The 20,502-nt window shown below is 34.1% G+C and overlaps 1 protein-coding gene across 6 annotated transcripts in view; it reads left to right on the top strand.

The window, feature by feature from the left end:
- ERBB4 (erb-b2 receptor tyrosine kinase 4) overlaps window positions 1-20,502 on the top strand; it is a 1,185,936-nt gene that overhangs the window by 934,297 nt on the left and 231,137 nt on the right. For all 6 annotated transcript variants that reach the window (XM_005574181.5, XM_005574179.5, XM_005574182.5 and 3 more), the window contains exons 18-19: window positions 1,366-1,488; window positions 6,481-6,579. In XM_005574181.5, the coding sequence (XP_005574238.1) occupies window positions 1,366-1,488; window positions 6,481-6,579 (222 nt within the window). The remainder of the gene's footprint in view (window positions 1-1,365; window positions 1,489-6,480; window positions 6,580-20,502) is intronic.

Here is a 20,502-nt window from a genome sequence, read left to right as displayed (position 1 = left end):
ACTAATTAAGTAGGCCATGATTTTCACAGAAGCATGGTAATTCATAACCAAGCTGCAGCGCCACAGTGCACTTAGCTTTGTAAAGAGATACTTTGAAATACTGTGGTGAGTTCAAGACAATTTGAGTAGTAGTAGCCTTTGATTATTATGCTGGAAAAAAAAAAGACTATTTGTAAAGTTTAGTTCCTTAATTTAACTTTAAAAAGACAAAGAAACTCCTATTTCTTGCACTTGCCCTTTTACTCATACATAGATAAAAACCTAAAATTTTAACATAGGATACAGGCTTTTTGGTATCCAGAGCCTCTCTTAGACGTACATTTTTTTTTCTCACATATGCCAGTGATTGGCACGCATGCACATACTTTGCCCCTTCTCATTCATTCCCCCAACTGAATCACATAGCAATGATGATATCTAAAACTATCAGCCTAATTTCACTACTTTGACCACACCCAGCCCACCCCATGATTAGGTAGGTTTCCCACCTTACTTTCACCCTTCTGACCTGTCCCACTCCCTGTTGTATTCTGCTGTATTTCTTCCTCCTCCTTCCTCTTGCTGTGCCCAGGCTGCTTTTCACAGTGGCCCTCCCAATGTCAACCCAATTTCATTATCTCAAGACTTAGACATCTCAATACTTGATTTTAAAGTGTACATTTTTTAGGAAGACAAAACTAGTGAGCCTCATTCCCCAGTAGTTGTTTGATTCCTTGCATTTCATAGCATTCACTTATGATCCAGAATCAAATCATAGAATTGTAGAACTATTGATCTAACAGGTACACTTGGGCCTCGGTACTTAAAATGTGTTCGAGGATCACCATGGTACCTGGGCATCCCTTAGAGTTCTATGCAAATGCAGACATTTCAGGTCTACTCCAGACCTACTGAACCAGGACCTGTATTTAACAAGAACTTGAGGTAATTCAGATGTACATTAAAGTTTTAACAGCACTGTCCTAGAGTTTTGGCATTGTGCTTTTTTTCCCCTCTCCTCTGACATATTTGTCCTGGCTTCCCAGGTATGTTTTAAGCTCTAAGAAGGCAGCATTTCCTTTCCTTAAGGCATCAAATCTCGTAGCCTAGTATGCCTCAAGGTAGGCACACATTTGTTACTTGTGTTTGCTCTGACAAAGAGCAGGAGAAGAGAAAGGACAGGGTCTGAAAGAATGCATAAATGTGTCAGTGAATGGTGAGTGGTGCATATTACAAAGGTATTGGGTGTCAAGGCAAACTATATTTGTGCGTTTTTGCTTTGTGAGAAAGAGAACCAGAGAGAGAGAGAGAGAGAGAGAGAGAAAGAAAGAGACAGAGGATTGACTATTGGATTGAAAGTATAATCTTCTTCCTTCCGCTTTGCAGTTGGTGGAACCTTTAACTCCCAGTGGCACAGCACCCAATCAAGCTCAACTTCGTATTTTGAAAGAAACTGAGTTGAAGAGGGTAAAAGTCCTTGGCTCGGGTGCTTTTGGAACGGTTTATAAAGTAAGTAAAAAACAATGCATATCGTTAGTTATTTTAAGTTTTGTTTTATACGTTTAAAAAATAATAGCCAATGGAGTTATTACTTTAGACAACCTAATTTTCTTATAATATTCAGAAAGGAAGACTTATAATATTGAGAAATTGCTGCACAAATGAATTCATTAATTTTTATTGAATGAGCTGGGATGGATACAGTCTTGAGAGAAAAGCAAGAAACTGATATAAAGCCAAGTATAGTTTTTTCTTTATACCTTTCTGAGCCCCTTATGTCATATTCCTTTTGGCAAATTTCTATTTTTATCCAACTATCAAGCCACAACCCATTTTCCATTACCCCTACACAGTGCTCCATGAACCCCAGACATGCCTGGGCAATATGCCATAATCCTTTATTCTTTTTTACTTCTGCTTTTTTATCCAAAGCCTCCCCATCAGGACCCTAGTAGTTGCTCTTTTTAGAATCTATTCAAATATGCTGATGTCTGCTATCTAAATCATTTTTTGCCTACCTGGTTACATTTATGATTTTGTAGATAATTACCATGGTTTTGATGTCTTTGTCATTATAAGCAAACTAAAGATGTGACATTATATGCAAAATTCAGGTCAGATAGGAGGAAAAGATGACATTATGTGTTTTCAATAAGAGATATTTCTGGAAAGGAAAAGCTCAAATGATGGCATGTGTATGTTTATGTATTTGCCTTAATTACAAGACCAATTCAGAAGCTAGGCCCAAGATTAAATGTGGTGAAATATATTTTAATGGTAAATAACAAGATTAAGAAACTCTTCTGGGCTAATGCTGAATTATTCTTGTAATATCGATTACTACAATTCCCAAAAGTTACTTTGGCATTTTACATATATATAAATATATATATAATATATAAATATATAAATATACAATATATAAATATATATGATATAATATATATTTATATACATAAATTTATACATATAAATATAAATATATAAAATATTTTATATATAAATATATATTTATTACATTATATATATAAAATGTCAAAGTAACTTTTGGGAATTGTAGTAATGGATATTTTATGTATATAATATATATCAATATATGTATATAAATTATATATATTTATATAGTATATATTATAAATAATATATATTTATATATAATATATAAATATATAATATATTAAATATTATATATAAAAATATATGTTTATATATGATATATATAAATATTTTATATATATTTTTTTTTGAGATGGAGTCTCACTCTGTTGCTCAGGCAGTAGTGCAATGGCATAATATCCACTCACTGCAACCACAGCCTCCTGGGTTCCAGTGATTCTCCTGCCTTAGCCTCCCCAGTAGCTGGGATTACAGGCACGTACCACGACGCCTGGCTAATTTGTGTATTTTTAGTACAGATGAGGTTTCACCATGTTGGCCAGGCTGGTCTCGAACTCCTGACAAGTGATCCACTCACCATGGCCTCCCAAAGTGCTAGGATTATAGGCATGAGCCACCATTCCCAGCTGGCATTTAATATATTTCTTAAAGCTATGTGTAAGCCTACATTTTACAAAATATCTGTTAAAGTTAATTGGATCTTAGAAATGTTGCATTTCAAAATATTCTTCTTTTTAAAACAGTGATTTATTTTAAAAATACATTAATAATTAGAATATAAACCTTAATTTTTCTCTCATAGTGCTCCAAAATAATCTAATATCCTTAAAGTAAAACTTGTATTCTAAGGTCAAAATGTAGAAGTTTCCTAATCTTTTATCATGCATGTTTTATTCAGTTAAATTTGATATTAACTTGCAATAAGTTTGAGCACCTACTTTGCATAGGCACTGTTCTAGACTGACTTGATGCCTTTTCTAATCTTCAGATTTGATGTATGTTCAAAGAAACACAGATTTTTCTGTTTCTCAATTTGCATTATGCTAGAAAAAGCCAGACTCAGACTGTATCATTTTATACCCTTAAAATTTGTATCTAGTTACTGCAATTGTATTTACATCTTTAATAATTTTAATCTGTACTCATTTCTACAATAAAATGATATGAACAAATTATATGGATAATAAATGTAAAGTCCTAAATTGCAGTCTTGATTGTTTAAATTGACAAATTGAAAGTACTGCTGTGAATTGGATCCATATTGGCAATCATTCTGGATCATATAGCTGTGCCATAAACCCCTATTCTAATGATTGGTTGCAGGATTTTTCCCCACCTGAATTATCTAGTAAATGGTACAGTTCTCCATATTCACAGATGTAACTGAAGGTTTCTGTGCTGAAACATAGACAAGTCAGTAGAAAAATATTAGGGCTTCCTGCCTTTAAATGTTGGCCTGTTACCGATTCTGCATGTGGCATTGACAAAATTTAAAGTAAGTGGGTAAATGTATGTGTTAATGAAAAACAGAAATAGGGAGAAAAAAGATACAGATAAATGGCCAAATTTAAATTTATTGTAACATACTTCCATTTTTAAGATAGCTCAATCTTGGATTGTTCCTAGAATGTAATCACTCCTATATTTTTAAAGATAATGTAGTCTGTAAATTAAATTTTATTTTAAACCTTGGGTACCCTATAACTCAAGACTAAACACTATCTAATGTCCTCAGCAGAGAAAAATGTTACTGATTTAAACATTTAATAATAAACCTTTATTAACTTGTATTAAGAGCATTTATTTGTCTATTGTGCATGAGTGTTTTACATTAATTGAAATTACTTGTAGTGAAAGTTTACTGGACATTTCATCAGTTTTTTTGAATTATATGCCTGAAGTGTCTATGGTTGACTCTTAAGTTTTAATCAATAGATCAATTGTTATGAAGACATACTGTCTTAAACTATAAAGGATTATTCTTGACCATAGAAATGCAAATTGGCTTAACCAATTATTTGATTATTTTTTTCTCCTAGTTAGAAATATTCTCTGTTTAAGTATAAAGATTAGGTCCAATATCATGGGTATCAAATAGTAAAATTTTTAACTAGTTGGTCCCAGAAAATAGTGAAATAATGAATGAATAATGAAATAGTGAAATAATGAATAATTTAAATAAATGTTTATTTTACAAAGCAATATAAAATACTTTACATTGACTTTATATTCTTATTTTATTTATTTATTTATTTATTTATTTATTTATTCTTGAGACAGGGTCTTGCTCTGTAGGCCAGGGTGGATGGCAGTGGTGTAATCACAATTCACCCTAGCCTCAATCTCCTGGGCTCAAACCATTCTCCCACTTCAGCCTCCTGAGTAGCTGGGACCACAGGCATGTGGCATGAGCTACTTGGCTCATTTTTTTTTTTATTTTTGGTATAGTTGGCATCTCTCTATGTTGCCCATGCTGGTCTTGAACTCCTGGGCTCAAGAGACCCTCCTGCCTCAGTCTCCCGAAGTAGGGGGATTACAGGGATGAGCCACCGTGCCTGGTCTATATTATTGTAAAAGTACACTTTAGGGATACTTTAATATTGATGCCATGTCTTTATAAAGTAACCTTCTCTGTGGTTACTCTACTGAATAATGAATAATAAGCCTGTTCTCCACCTTAGATAACATCAGTGAGAAAATGCAGCCTATGAGTACTGGGCTTTTTTTCTTTTTTCTGTTTCTGCTTTATTTTATTTTAATTTTATGCAAGGAACTTGGCTTATTATTTTGCATTTGACACATGGATTTCCCTATTCATTCTGCCTAGGAAGAATGCAACTACTTTCTAAAAGTTAAAGTCTTTTATTTTCTTTATTATTGTTACTATGTTTTAAAATAATTCTTGTGTTCATGCCTCCTGATGATACTGTAACTTTGAGTAACACAAATGCATATGTTGTAGCATAAAAGTTCAAAGTGAAAAAATTTTGAATTTTTTTCTTTATGACTATAACCAGCTGATATTAAGAAAGACATGGAAGTAAAGATGTTTTGTTCAGGAATAACAAACTATTATTTTTCATTCTTTCATTTTAATGTTAAAAGTCTTATAAGAAATATTTTCTGATGTCAGGGCTAAGAAGCTAAAATTTGAGATTTTTTGGTTTTTGTCCTCATCTCATATTTGCTTTTGCATTGATTTGGGAAAATACACCTTTTAAAATGCATTTTTGTACAACCTGTGCATCTTTGTATGTCTTATCAAAATCATTGTCCTCATTCAAATGTTATAATTCATTTTACCCAGAAATGCTATTATTTAACTTAATGTTGTATTTCACTCAAACTCTACCAACTTTATACTTTCCCAAGGGATAGATCCTGTTCAGATATTATAATTATATTTTGATAGGAAAAGAGAATTAACAATAGCCAATATAAATATTTTATATTTCTTCCGAAATAATACAAATCCTTCACACACACACGTATACACATGCTTTAATAATGTAGACAAATTAATCTGTGCTCAATATCCCTTAGCACTTGCCTTTGAAAACTAAATCCATTCATTTTTGAAAATTAATTCTTAAATCAGTTTGAACTTGAAGAACATGAGAATATGCTTTTTAAATTGTTTTTCTTGCTGCTGAATATTTAGATAATATTCAACCTGAAAAGAACTTCTAGCATTACTTAGCCCAGTCTTCTAAATTACAGATGATACAACTGAGATTCAAAAAAGTAGAGCAACCATCTCAAAAAGTCGATGATATCATCCAAATAAGATATTCTTTTGCTATCCTATTTCCATGCTGTCTTCACTATTCAAAGCCTTTTTCATGCACACAAGTAGAATTTGACAGTAGTGTAAACATCTTGAGAGCAGGATATATATATATATTCTATATATGTAATTATATATATGAGTGTCATCTTCACATAATGAAAGCAGACAACAAAGTTGCAGAGTAACTTGTAACATGTAACAAGTGGTAAATAAATGTTTGTTGATTGAATGTTATAATTTCAAACTTGTAAGTTATATTGTAAGAACTTAATAGGTTGAGATGTCATATTTAATGTGAATTTTTTTTCCCAAAGGGCATTTGGGTACCTGAAGGAGAAACTGTGAAGATTCCTGTGGCTATTAAGATTCTTAATGAGACAACTGGTCCCAAGGCAAATGTGGAGTTCATGGATGTAAGTACAGACACCCAGGCAATCACATTTTTCTCCATTATCAAATAGCCTGCTTAATTAAAGCAAAGTAAAACCAAAACTCCACAACTTACAAATTTCTCCTATGGAAATGTTATAATCTTATAATTAAAGACATTTCTAAGACCACTTCACATTGTATTATACTTTTTAGATCACTTCTGCTTCACAACTATCTGCCTAGATAGTTCACTAGAACTTGCCTTTAGAGTTTGAAGATATTTACAATCCCCAAGGTGAATTATCTACCACGTTGATTCAGACATGTAATGTTCTTATATTTTCTTGTTAAATATAACCAAATAGCTCTCAAGTGAGAGCAATACATAATTTCAACTGAAAAGATATTTAGCAACCAAAAATAGTCAATTGTATTAAATAACCAAAACTCATGAGTATATTTCTTAAAATTAGTTGCACTGAACAATATTAGAAAGACTATGTGGTGGTGGTAATAAGTCACTAATATTTACAAAGCATTTACTAAGTGCCAAACACTGTTACAAATAACTCACAAATAATAACTTATTTATTCCTCAAAATATGACAGACCAAGAACCTGGGGTTAACCCAAGGTTACCCCAAGGTTACAAAGTTAGAAAATGGCAGGTCTAGACTTTCAGTTCAGGAAGCCAGCTTGGGTAGGGAATCAGTAAACTTTTTTTTATAAGGCTGGATTATAGTCAGGCTTTTACATGCTATGTGTTCTCGGTGGCAGCAACTCAACTCTGCCCTTTTTGGTGGGAAAGCAGCCATAGATAATTAAAGCGAAACCAAACAACAAAAACTAATGCAAATGGGTGTGACTGTGTTCCAATAAAACTTTTTATTTACACAAATAAGCTTCAGGCCAGATGTTGCCTAAAGGGAAAGCAGGGGCTAAAATTGATCATTTGAAAAATTAACCATACTGCTTTATTTTATTATGGTTATGATCTATTTAGCTGAAAACACCAATCAAGATTAGTTTCTATAGCAAGTTAGTCTCTGTTAAATTTAAATTAATAACCTACCTGAGTCAGGTAATTACCACTTGACATTTATTTTTTCAATTCAAATTCAGAAGAAAAGACTCTATGGGTTAAAAAACTCGAACTATAGAATAATAACAGACCTCTAAAGAATAAAAAAAGTACTTTATAAGGTCAATCAGAACTTTAAGATTTCCCCTAGCAAAAATTGTAGATTTGAACTGTTCAGCAAATTTCAGAGAGTAGGATTGAATAAAATTATATATGTATCATGCTGTTATTTTTTCACATTCAATACAAGACATCTTGCCAGGGATTCTATCAAAGACCATATATGTTCTTTCTCTATCTTTTAGCATAATGTCTTGAGTAATAAGAATGATTTGTATTTTCAAATGACCTTCATATGAAAGATGATGCAAGCATATGCACTTTGATTTTTTTAAAAAGATAGATTGCTACATATCTCTATCCAGTTTCTCTTGTAAGCTCCTTTACAAGTTTTACAGGAGCTGTCTTTGACCTTGAATAATTTATTTGTGTATAATGCTAACTACTTTATAGAAAACTGCTTTCAGCTTAACTTATTATTGGTTCTCATATAGTAGGTTGATAATCAGCTGGTACAAACCAGCTTTTCAGATTGGTTGGTTTCATGCCTTACCAGTTGCTAAATATTTTAAATATCACCTTGTTGCATATCTACCAGCATCTATATAACAATGAGGCCAAGAACTAAATATTGTTTCTTTCTTCAGTTCTCTGAAGATTCTGACACGCCACAGCTACATGTCCTGGATCATATGTTACAATTTAAAACTGAAGCCTTTTTCAGTGATGTGCCAATTATTCAATTTGATCTTGATCATAGCTATACATTTGTGAAGGGAAATTTTTTCAAAAGTGGAAGTTATAAAGGAAAATTACAATGAGTAGAAACAGTATAGGTTAATTTGTAAAACTGGTAGAAAAAAATCTTGTCCAGCCAAGACTACAGCCAAAGCTGAAATTCACAAGAATGCTAATAATCTCTGCTGGAGGCTTGAACAGCCATTTTTGTCATATTTCCATGGAAACAGACTGGCAAAAGGGGGTTAAGAGGCTACAAAATAATCACACCTAAGAAAAAAGCTCTAAAATCCTCATCATGATTTTGAATGATTATTTGAAAGCTCCTAACCCCATCAATTTTTTTTTTTTTCTTGATCTCACATATATTCCTGTGGAAACAAGAGTGGAGATGGCAGTCTGAAGTCTTAGATTTCTGCTGAATTTTAGATGAGGCTCTGAGCCATGAAAGGAGACATTTTCCTAGATGGTTGATGGATTTGGTAACCAACAGATTCAGAAGAATCTGTTCTTTTTAAAAGTTAAAAAAAAAAATTAAGGAAAATATTTTGACTGTGCCTTTTCTACTTGTGGATAGATGCTAGAAGATTAACAGATTGATGAACAGCTATCAGCAGAGTTTTATAAGTACCAGGCAGAAACTTGTCCTACTATTTTGGAGACTTCTTTCAAAACATTAGAAGGATGGCATCACAATGATTAAAATGCAGTTTAACTGACAACATCAATGGTGAATTTAATATCTAATGTAGGCTGCTGTGATTTTAACATAAACATAAGCCTATATTTGATACTTACGTTTTTAGCTCATTGGTTATGTGTGTAGATCATTATAAAAGTATTTGAATAGCAAACCACAAAAAAAGGAAGTAGGTACAAGAAAAATGATTTGTAATGTGAATCTAAGGATTGAGTTGAAATTATAACTCTTCCAGCGTTACTTGGTAAAAAGTAGGAAGTTTAGCTTGTTTTAGTTTGGGTTCTTACAGATGCAGAAGCTACCCCTGAAATAAGAATATGAGTGAAAGTCATTTATTTTGGTGGTGAAGGACTCATCAGTAGGAGAGTTTAGAAATAAGACAGGGGAACTAATAAAGCTAGCTGCCATTGTAAGAGACTGGAGCTTCTTTTCACTGGAGAGACTCTGGCAGCCAGTGTAGGACATACACCTCAGAATTATCCCACTCAAGGGTTAAGGGAGCTGAAGGTGTAGAGCTGCTGGGAAAGAGCCACACTTCACCCCCTACATATCCTTCCAGCCAAGAATGGCAAAATAGGCTCAGTGGAAAGAGAAAGCTGTCAAGCAAAGAAAGGTGGGTGGGGGTCATCTGGTATAACACTACGGTAGAGTGTTCCAAGGATAACTTTCAAGCTAAATAAGAACTGCTGCAACCACGTTTTTGCAAACTAGTGTATGTGCATATTTGTATTTGTATGCTTGTTTGTACAATTCTTCAGGGGAAAAAAAACTTTCAAAGACAATGGAAATTGCACAATCTTATTAATCATTAGACTCCCTTTTCTCCACGCTAGGTTTGAAATAGAATATTCTAGATTCAATAACCACTACTATATTTATCATATAGAGCTGTGCTTTACTGGTTATTATAAAAATAACACAAATGTAACAACTTAATACTCAAAATTTATCACCACAATGAAATTTCCATTGATATTCAAGGATAAAGGAAAGGGCTTTTATATTTTCTTAGAATTTTTACCACAGGCAAAAAAAAAAATAAATAAGGGGCAGTTTGTGTTCAATTAAATGCTACACTAAAAGCAAGAGAAGGAGAGTTTGGTCACCCAGGGCTGTTACTCTGCTCACCTGAATATGTCTAATGGATTCATAATGACAATAATAACACACTGCTAGTGAATGGCCAGTACACTCTTCATTCCCGTAAAGAAAGATCACGTTGAACAACATTAAGAAAATGACTCTAAAGGCCCACCTTCATAAGAATACCTGCATTTACACATACTCCTAGTTCTTGTTTCAAATAGAACCATTTCATAGGGAAAATGTAGGCTTTTTTTTGTTGTTGTTTTTTGTTTTCTTTTTTTAATCCACAAAATAGTGCAGAACACATACATAAGAAATGATGCTATTGAACAAGATTCTTAAAATTGGGCACCACCATCTCATAAAATCAGACAGACTGTTCACTTTTTCTGAGTTCCCATCACTCTATATTTTTCCCCAGTATTTAAACCTAATATCAGTTGACTTCGTTTTTAAATGTTTTATCTAAAATACTTGCTTTCTTAAAAAAAATGAAAGAAATTCTGTAATTATTCTAAATTCTAGTGACTGATCAACAGTCATGGCTTTGTATTTGCATGATTTTTTTGGCTATCATTTCAACGTTTCCACACCAAATTTACCACAGTGAGATACTGCAAGGAAACGTGTTTTAAGTCACCTGACTTTATTATGTAAATAGTAATATTCTTATTAAAAGAATAGCTTGTTTTTTTCTATATATACCATAGGAACTTTTATTTATCTTACAGAACTACTGTTTTCCCATTTTCTGAAGAAATGTTTATGTGAATTGTCTATGTTTCTCTTCTCCATATTTCCATTTGATATTCAGTATCTTGATGGAAATTATTTCAAATCTAATTGATATCATATTAATGTGGTGAAATGAATATAATTTATGAGTAGCTTACATTTTTTCTTAGCGCATAACAGGCTAATAAAATTATTTAAAAAGATATTTTGTTCTATAACATTTTCACATTATAAAATTTCATGCATATGACTTCACATAGTAATTCTTAGCTATATTCTGTGTCATACTAATAGTGGATTTTTTTATTCTTAATGTTTGTGGGTACACAGAAGGTGTATATATTTATGGGGTACATGAGAAGTTTTGATACAGGCATGCAATGTGAAATAAGCACATCATCAAGAGTGGAGTATCTATTCCTTCAAGCATTTATCCTTTGAGTTACAAACAACCCAATCACACTCATTGTTATTTTAAAATTTACAATTAAGTTATTATTGACTATAGTAACCTCATGTGCTATCAAATAGTAGGTCTTATTCATTCTTTCTTTTTTTTTTTTTTTTTTTGGTACCCATTAACCATTCCCAGCCCCTACTACCTTTCCCAGCCTCTGGTAACCATACTTCTACTCTCTATCTTCATGAGTTCAATTGTTTTGGGTTTTAGATCCCACAAATAAATGAGAACGGGTGATGTTGGTCTTTCTCTGCCTTGCTAATTTCACTTAACATAATGATTTCCATTTCTATCCAAGCTTTGCAAATGACTTGATTGCATTCTTTTTCTGTGGCTGAATAATGCTCTCCTGTGTATTTGTACCATATTTTCTTTATTCCTACATCTGTTGATGGACACTTAGGTTGCTTCCAAATCTAACCTATTGTAAGTAGTTCTGCAACAATCATAGGAGTACAGATATCTCTTTGATATACTGATCTCCTTTCTTTTGTGTATATACCCAGCAGTGGAATTGCTGTATCATAGGGTAGCTCAATTTTTAGTTTTTTGAGGAACCTCCAAAGCATTCTCCATAGTGCTTATACCAATATACATTGCCACCAACAGTATATGAGGGTTCCCTTTTCCTCACATTCTTGCCAGCATTTATTGTTGCCTGTCTTGGATGTAAGTATTAAGCCATTTTAACTGGGGTGAGATATCTCATCGTAGTTTTGATTTGCGTTTCGCTGATGATCAGTGATATTGAGCATCTTTTCATATGCCTATTTGACATTTATATGTCTTCCTATGAGAAATGCCTATTCAAGACTTCTGATCACATTTTGATCAGATTATTAGATTTTTTTTCCTCTAGAATTGTTTGAGCTCCTTATATATTCTGGTTATTAAACCCTTGTCAGATGGCTAGTTTGCAAATATTTTCTCCCATTTTGTAGGTTGTCTCTTAACTTTGTTAATTGTATCCTTTGCTGTGCAGAAGGCTTTTAACTTGATTTGATCTCATTTATTCATTTTTTGCTTTGGTCGCCTGTGCTTGTGGGGTATTGCTTGAGAAATCTTTGCCTAGATCAATATCCTGAAGATTTCCCCCCATGTTTTCTTGTAGTAGTAGTTTCATAGTTTGAGGTCTTGGATTAAAGTCTTTAATCCATTTTCATTTGATTTTTTATGTGGTGAGAGATAGGGGTCTAGTTTCGTTCTTCTTCATATGGATACCTTTTTCCAGCACCATTATTGAACTGTCTTTTTCCCAATGTACATTCTTGGCACCTTTGTCAAAAATGAGTTCATTGTAGTTGTGTGGATTTGTTTCTGGGTTCTCTGTTCTGTTCCATTGGTCTATGTATCTGATTTTGTGAGATTACCATGCTGTTTTGGTTACTATAGCTGTGTAGTATAATTTGAAGTCAAATAATGTGATTCCTCCAGTTTTGTTCTTTCTGCTTAGGATAGATTTGGCTATTCTAGTATTTTATGGTTCCGTATAAATTTTAGGATTTTTTTTCTATTTCTATAAAGAATATCATTGGTATTTGTATATATTTTTATAGGCATTGCATTGAATCTGTAGATTGCTTTGGGTAGTATGGACATTTTATCAATATTGATTCTTTCTACTCATGAACATGGAATGTCTTTCCATTTTTGATATCCTCTTCAATTTATTGCATCAGTGTTTTATAGTTTTCATTATAGAGATCTGTACTTGTTTAAGTTAATTCCTAGGTGTTTAATTTCATCTGTGGCTAGTATAAATTGGAATACTTTTCTGATTTCTTTTTCAGATTGTTCGTTGTTGGCATATAGAAATGCTACTGATTTTTGTATGTCAATTTTGTATCTTGCAACTTTACTGAATTTGTTTATAAGTTCTAATTGTTTTATTGTGGAGTCTTTAGGTTTCTCCAGACATAAGATCATATTATCTGCAAACAAGGAAAATTTGACTTCTTTTCTAATTTGGATGCCCTTTATATATTTTTCTTGTCTGGTTGCTCCAGCAAGGACTTCCAGTTGTATGTTGAATAACAGTGGTGACAGTGGATACCCTTTTTGCATTCCAGATCTTAGAGGAAAGGCTTTCAGTTTTTCTCCATTCAGTATGATACTAGCTGTGAGTCTGTCATATATGGCTTTTCTTATGTTGAGGCATATTTTTTTCTATCCCTAGTTTTTTGAGGGCTTCTATCATGAAGAGATGACATATTTATTAAAAGCTTTTTTAGCATAAATTGAAATGATCATATGGTTTTTATTCTTCATTCTGTTGATATTATATACCACATTTATTGATTTGCATATGTTGAACCATCCTTGCATCCAGGGATAATAGTGGGTATTCAAAAATTCATATTACTTAATCTAATTTATTTTCTGACCTTAGGTTTTGTCTATTTGCATTTATGAATACAATTAATCTATTTCAGAGGTGAAACAAGTGCAGAATTTCATTTTGTGATGGAATTACATGTCATATATATGTGGCTTATATGTCAAAGTAAAGTATATTTTGGCATGATCTTGAAAAGTCAGCTAATCAATCCTGTTTCCCTTAAGAAAAAATATAGTTAAAGTAATTTTTTAAAGTTCTGGAAATTAACTTTGCTTTAAAAAAAATAGAACAGTAGCCAGGCGATGTGGCTTATGCCTGTAATCCCAGCACTTTGAGAGGCCGAGGTGGGCAGATCACAAGGTCAAGAGATCGAGACCATCCTGGCTAACATGGTGAAACCCCGTCTCTACTAAAAATACAAAAAATTAGCCAGGTGTTGTGGCAGGCACCTGTAGTACCAGCGACTCGGGAGGCTGAGGCAGGAGAATGGCATGAACCTGGGAGGCGGAGCTTGCAGTGAGCCAAGATTGCCCCACTGCATTCCAGCCTGGGCCACAGAGCGAGACTCCATCTCAAAAAAAAAAAAAAAAAAAAGTATTTTTGGAAAAAGAATCTATAAACACTAGTAGAAACAGAACTTTCAAAGGTCTACTAAGAAGAAAAAAAAATTCCTAGTAATTAAGATAAATAATTTCTGTTGTAGTTAATTTCATTGGCTCTTGTTCATGTCCTGTTAGCTGTATAGAACTAGTAAGCAATCAGCAGAAGCCTCACATTAGAAATTACTATTTCAAATATGTCAGTCTTCAGCTACATTCTCCTGCCTTTCTAGTTCATTTTCCTTTCGCTGACTTTCCTTTGTCTCATGATCCCTCAGGGCTTCCCATCTCACATCTCTCTGCAGCCCACTTAGATTCATGGACCATCATTGTAACCATGTTCTTATGAAAAATCCTCAACTTTCCTGCTTCTTAAAATAATGCAAGGCAGTAAGAAACATCAGAAATATTGAAATATATCAATGCAAAGTCCTAGACTTCTTTTCAATCTGTAAATTTTTCCTAGATCATCTCACCAGATTACCAAATTCCATCTCTAGTCTGTTTTATGAATCTGACCTTATCTTCATTCTTAATATTGCCACATGGAAATCTCAGAGACATTTCGAGTTTAGTATACCCTGAATAGATCTCTTCATCCTCTCTTCTCAATCTCTTCTGCCTTCAGTTTCACCCATTTAAATATTTTGTATCTGTATCCACCCTATTGTCCCTATCAGAAATTTGAAATTTATCCTTGAATATCATAACCCCACAAACCACCTACCTCCAATTTAACAGTAAATGCTTTGATTCTGTGCCAAAAACACATTTGGACAATTTTCTCTTCTTTTTATACTCTTTTGCCATCATCTTAATCCAAGTCCTCAACTTCTTCAGCTTAAGTTCTGAGACTAGCTTCCAAATCTTCCTACTTTTTAATACAAAGCTTGAATTGTGCAGGTCCTCTGCATGAGACTTTTAGTGGCTTTACTAAAGTAAAATATCAGATTCTTAGCTTACAGAGCTCCTGATTTCTTTTCCAGTAGTCTTTCTCTTCACTGACTTTCTTTCCACTCTCTTTATAAGCCAAGCCAGTCAGTGCCTTCACCTGGAGTGTTCATCTTCCCATCATACCTAATGAATTCCTCGTTATCCTTATTTTCTCAGCATAAGTGTACTTTCTCAAAGAGCCCTCTCCTAATTTCGAAAATTATAACTTACTAATAGTACTCAGAAATTTTAATGTTATTATTTATTAATATTATTTATCCTAGTTTTTATTGTAGAATTCCACTCTCCACCACTGGACTACAAGATCCTTAATGAGAGTGACTATGTCTGCTGACTCCATCACTGTGTATCTACGAGCAAGTACAATATACGCACCTAGTTAGGAGACAGAATAACTACTTTGGTTAATGGTCCGAATTGACTTTTTTTTCCTATTTTTTAAAGACGTTATTCCTCCTTTACACCCTCTCTATACCAGCCTAATTAATTTCTGTGGTATTTTTCCCAATTATTCTATCTTTATTTGGCATGTTTTACTTGGGATCATTTTTCTTAGGTATTCATATTCCTCATATCTGATTCACTTCTACAAACTCAATTTAAGATCTGTCTTGAATCTGGAGTGCCAGACGAGTCACAGAGAGATAGACCTTCCATTTTGGCTTGGTATTCATGTACCCTCTGAAAACCCTTTGAGGAGGAAGACCCTTGGAGGATTTTCTCCTATGCATGCAATAGGCCAATAACTTTCTTTAGTTCCTATTAGGGGAACCTGTTTTAAAGGAATCTTTTGAGTGCTTGCCTGTTAGTGTTTCCATTATATATGGGAGGGTGGTATTAGGTTTCATTTTTAGCTTCTTACTCCTGAGTTCTTGATGACTTGTGTAGTAATTTTGGATACTGTTTGCTTCTCCAACTATAATGTGTTATCAAGGTCTCTTCTCTTTGTTTTTCTATTTATTTTCTGTTCAGTAAGAGTAAGAATATAAGGATGAAAAGAAAAATAAAGTTAATTTTATCGCAGATTTTGGCAAAAATAAAGAAATAAAAGTAGTTGTGAGATGAGAAGCCTTCTTGCAATAGAAGGTTTTTCTTGATCAAAGGGTTCATGGTCTCACGGGTTTCAAGGAATGAAGCCATGGACAGCAGCAGCGAGTGTTACAGCTGGATTAGAGAAATGCGCAGAATCAGAGTGTGCGGCAGCAAGACTTATTAAAGCGAAAGCAAAAGTAAAGCTTCCATGCTTTACTTGGGACCCAGAAGGGTTGCCTTTCTGGCTTGGGTGTCTTATGCTTATATCCCCTTATGACCCCTCCCCTTTTCCTTTTTCTGTCTTACAGAATTAGCTTATTTTCCATGTGCCTGTGGGTGGGCAGGCCTGATTGGTTAAAAACATCAGGCTGCAGCTAGAGCTTAAACTCCCTATATGATTGATTGACATTTCAATCCCTTAGCTTGCAGCTGTGACTCATTTTGGCTTAGGGGAATGTCCCCATAGGGAAGACCCTATTGACCCAGGAAGTCCAGCCAATTTAGCCACTTAGTCCCTCAGTAGACTGCAAGCATTTCCAGTAAGAGTTAACTGAATTTAGTAGTGATCCTAAAACTTCAGCTCTAAATACTGCCTTAGGGGATACTAACACAAAGTACTTGACAAGTTTTGCATTCCAACAGGCTTAATTTCTCCATTGAAGTACCTAAAAGAGACTATCCAGATCCAATACAGGTTGCTCCTTGTAAGCCTCCACATGTAACTTAATTAACTTTTTGTCTGCCTGTTTCTCCAAAGCATTTCTTGAATTTGTGTGAGTGAAAGGACATTTCTCAAGAGCACATAGTCTGCTGTACCAATATTTGCATTTAGTAAATGGAAATCCGTTGTCTGTTGAAGACATCATTTTCCATGTTGTGGGTATTCTCCACCTCTCTGAACTACAGTTTGTGAATTTCGTACGTGACTAAAGGATGTGTTACAATGCCACATAGAGCTGAAAGAGAATTAAACTAATCATGTGCAGTTTCTTATTCCAATCTGAACAGCAACCGATAGTTATTATGACTTATGAAAAATCCCCACTCAGTTTGACTGTATCACTAGGAGGAACAGTTTCTAATACTCAACTGTTCATAAAATGCAGGTAGAAATCTTTTGCCGAAAGGACAAGCAAACACCAGAAAATAGAATTTCCAAACTATCAGCAATTTTCAATATGTCAGACCTCAATGGTTTTGTTAATGATCTGTTTCCAGAGTTAAGAATACAAAATACTCTTCCTGCAGGAGGAAGGGACTATCTGCATAAAGTCCTGGTTTGCATTATATGGCATGAAGTAATTAGTTACTCATAGGGCAGTAATTTGGTTAAGGGAAAAAAGGTTTACTATCCTGTGATAATTGCAATAGGTACATATGTATCTAATAAAACCTAATAAATCTAATAAAAAGACACATCTAAAAATCTAATAAAAAGACACATATGTATCTTTACATATGTATGGTATGTGGATAAAAGATAAAAATACTCTTCATCTTTTTTTTAAAGTTTAGTGGTACCATTCGGTAATCACTTATTAGAATGATCACATGGCTGGCATTGCTAAAAATGGGATTACAAAAGTGATTACAAGAATATCTTTAAAAAAATTTTATGATCATTTCCTCAAAATAATCAAGAGAATTCCTCATTTTACTTAACAACACTGTTGTATCAGTCAGAGGTTTATGTCTACAGTTTCCAAACCATAGACTGACAGAAACTAAACAAATGAACAATAGGTCTGCTTTTATTTACCTGGTTATGTCCAAAGAAGTCATGGACAGGAACTTTGTCAGTGTAGGGACCAAGGCCCTTGGCTTCCTAAAGGTTCCTTAAAAATTCACTGACATGATGCAAATTAATAGGAGGAAAGGTAGAAAGACCCCATCTCTACCAGGCATGGTTGTCCTACACGTGTAGTCCTAGCTACTGTGGGAGGTTGAGTGCAGCAGTTCAAGACTGAAATGAGCTAGGATCCTGGTACAGCATTCTAGTCTGGGTGACAGAGCAAGATCCTATTTCTAAATAGAAATGCATAAATGAAAGACTTTATTTTTACATTTTGGGGGGAAATTGTCCATTTCATTAAAATTTTAGCAAAAATTGTCTATTTTTATGCTTAGGTTCAAAAAAGTATAGACAGATTTACGGAAGCATGATTGGTCAGAAAGAGTGTGATCTAATGTTAATTGAGTGGAGACACCCAGCAAGGCCTATCTGTCTAAATTCTTGTCGATTTCTCTGAGCATGCATTCTTTCCTACTGGGTGTGGGGCAGGGCCCTCTCTGGAATGGAGGTCTTATGACCTACAGTCAAACAGGTAGGTCAGATAATTCTTTTATGGCCAGCTTTTACATAGAACATTTTCAGGTTTGATGGCTGGCTTTCACAAAAAGGGGTTCTCGTTTGTATGCCCTGTCTGGGGGAAGAGGGATTTTAGGTTCTATGGCTTACCTTTGCAGAGAATGGGACTGAGCGACGGGAGGACAGAGAAGGTCAGAGAAAAACCTTTGCTTCTGGGGCTGCTGTTGAGGCCTTCATTTTGGTGTATGGTCTTCATACCATCATCACTCTTAGCGATGGTCATAGTAAAAGTGTCCTCTCAAGTAGAGGGTTAGAGATGACCCCAGATTGCTAGAGGTCTTCTTAATGTTTAGAATGTGATTCCACATTCAGTAGCAGGAGTCAGTAAACCTGGATCACATGTGGACTGATTCCCATCTAGATTAACTGAATGTATTATGTAAACAAGGATTAATTTAGGTATGGTTCTTTTTGCACTAATATCCTCCCTCCTCTTTTCTAATTACAAGAGCTAATCTGTACAATAAGTAAATGGAGTGTAGAAAAAATTTTAACTCAGTTGCACACCAAAGCCAGGGTGAAAAAGGATCAGCCTGGCATTCCTTGGTTCCATTATCCACCATGAATCCACTATCAATAGCAGAAATATTTTCTGAAGATTTTCTAGAACCACATGTAACATTAAGATCAAAATTATAAATTATAAAGAATTAAATGATTCTTTGTATCTATATTGGGCTACAAGAATGCCTACAAATCGATATTAATATGTCTATTTTGTGAGGAGAATGAAGCTTACAGATAGTATTTAAATCATTGTTCTCATTTCAAAGCCAATAAGGGAAGACAGAGCCTGGATTTGAACTGAAAGCTCCCTAACTCCAAAGTCAACTGGCTTCTCATACCATTACTCTGCCTCCTCCAAAATATCACATTAAATGACAGGCAGGTGGACCACATGTAACAATACCTATGACAGTTTAGTCAAGAGTTTTTTTCTTCTGAGTTTTTTCTTCTGATTTCCTTCAGCTGCCCGCTGCATTGATGGAAATCAAGCTTTGTTCAAGAGGTATTCTTACCCTTCAAAGCTCAGTTGATGGCCTCATCATTTTCTTCTTCTTATTGCTCCATATGACATTTTATGTTACTCTTACTCTCAGATTAGAATATCAAACTGTGTATAACTTTCTTAAAACACACATACACACACAAATCCTCTGAATTTATTAAAAAAAAAAAAGAGAGAGAGATTCTGGAGCCTGAGCATGGTGGCTTATGCCTATAGGCCCAGCTTGTTAGGTGGGTAGATTGGTTGAACCCTGGAGGTCAAGACAACAGTGAGCAGAGATCGCACCACTACACTCCAGCCTGGGGGACTGAGTGAGACCCTGTCTCAAAAAACAAACAAACAAAAATTCTGATGCAAAAACGTTTTTATGAATATTGCATAAATGTTTTAATCATTAACACTTTTCATGAAGTGATTATCATACAATCTACACTTATTTGAGTCTATTAAAATAATTATAGTATTCCATGTATACTACATATAAAGTTTGTTTTTTTCCCCAAAAAATGCTATTGCATCTCCTGAGAGACCATCTTTTTGGTGCCTGTTGCTTACAGTTTATGTATAGCATGGCATAGTGTGACTAGAAGAAAAATGAGCACCTCTGAGGTATTACAATTAAGAGACCAGTTCGTCACAGACGAATAAGTAATCAGTGAGGGTCCTGGATCTCAAAACTAAAAAGCTTAGGGTTTTCTACAGTGATCTTTGCTGCTGCAACTTTATCTAGGGTTTTGATCCACTTACAAATGCAATATAACCTCTCTGAACTTAAATGTTCCATTATCTGTTAGAAAATAATTA

This window comes from Macaca fascicularis, chromosome 12 (genome assembly GCF_037993035.2).
Source record: "Macaca fascicularis isolate 582-1 chromosome 12, T2T-MFA8v1.1".
Taxonomy (NCBI): domain Eukaryota; kingdom Metazoa; phylum Chordata; class Mammalia; order Primates; family Cercopithecidae; genus Macaca; species Macaca fascicularis.
This window is presented reverse-complemented; position numbering and strand designations above follow the sequence as displayed.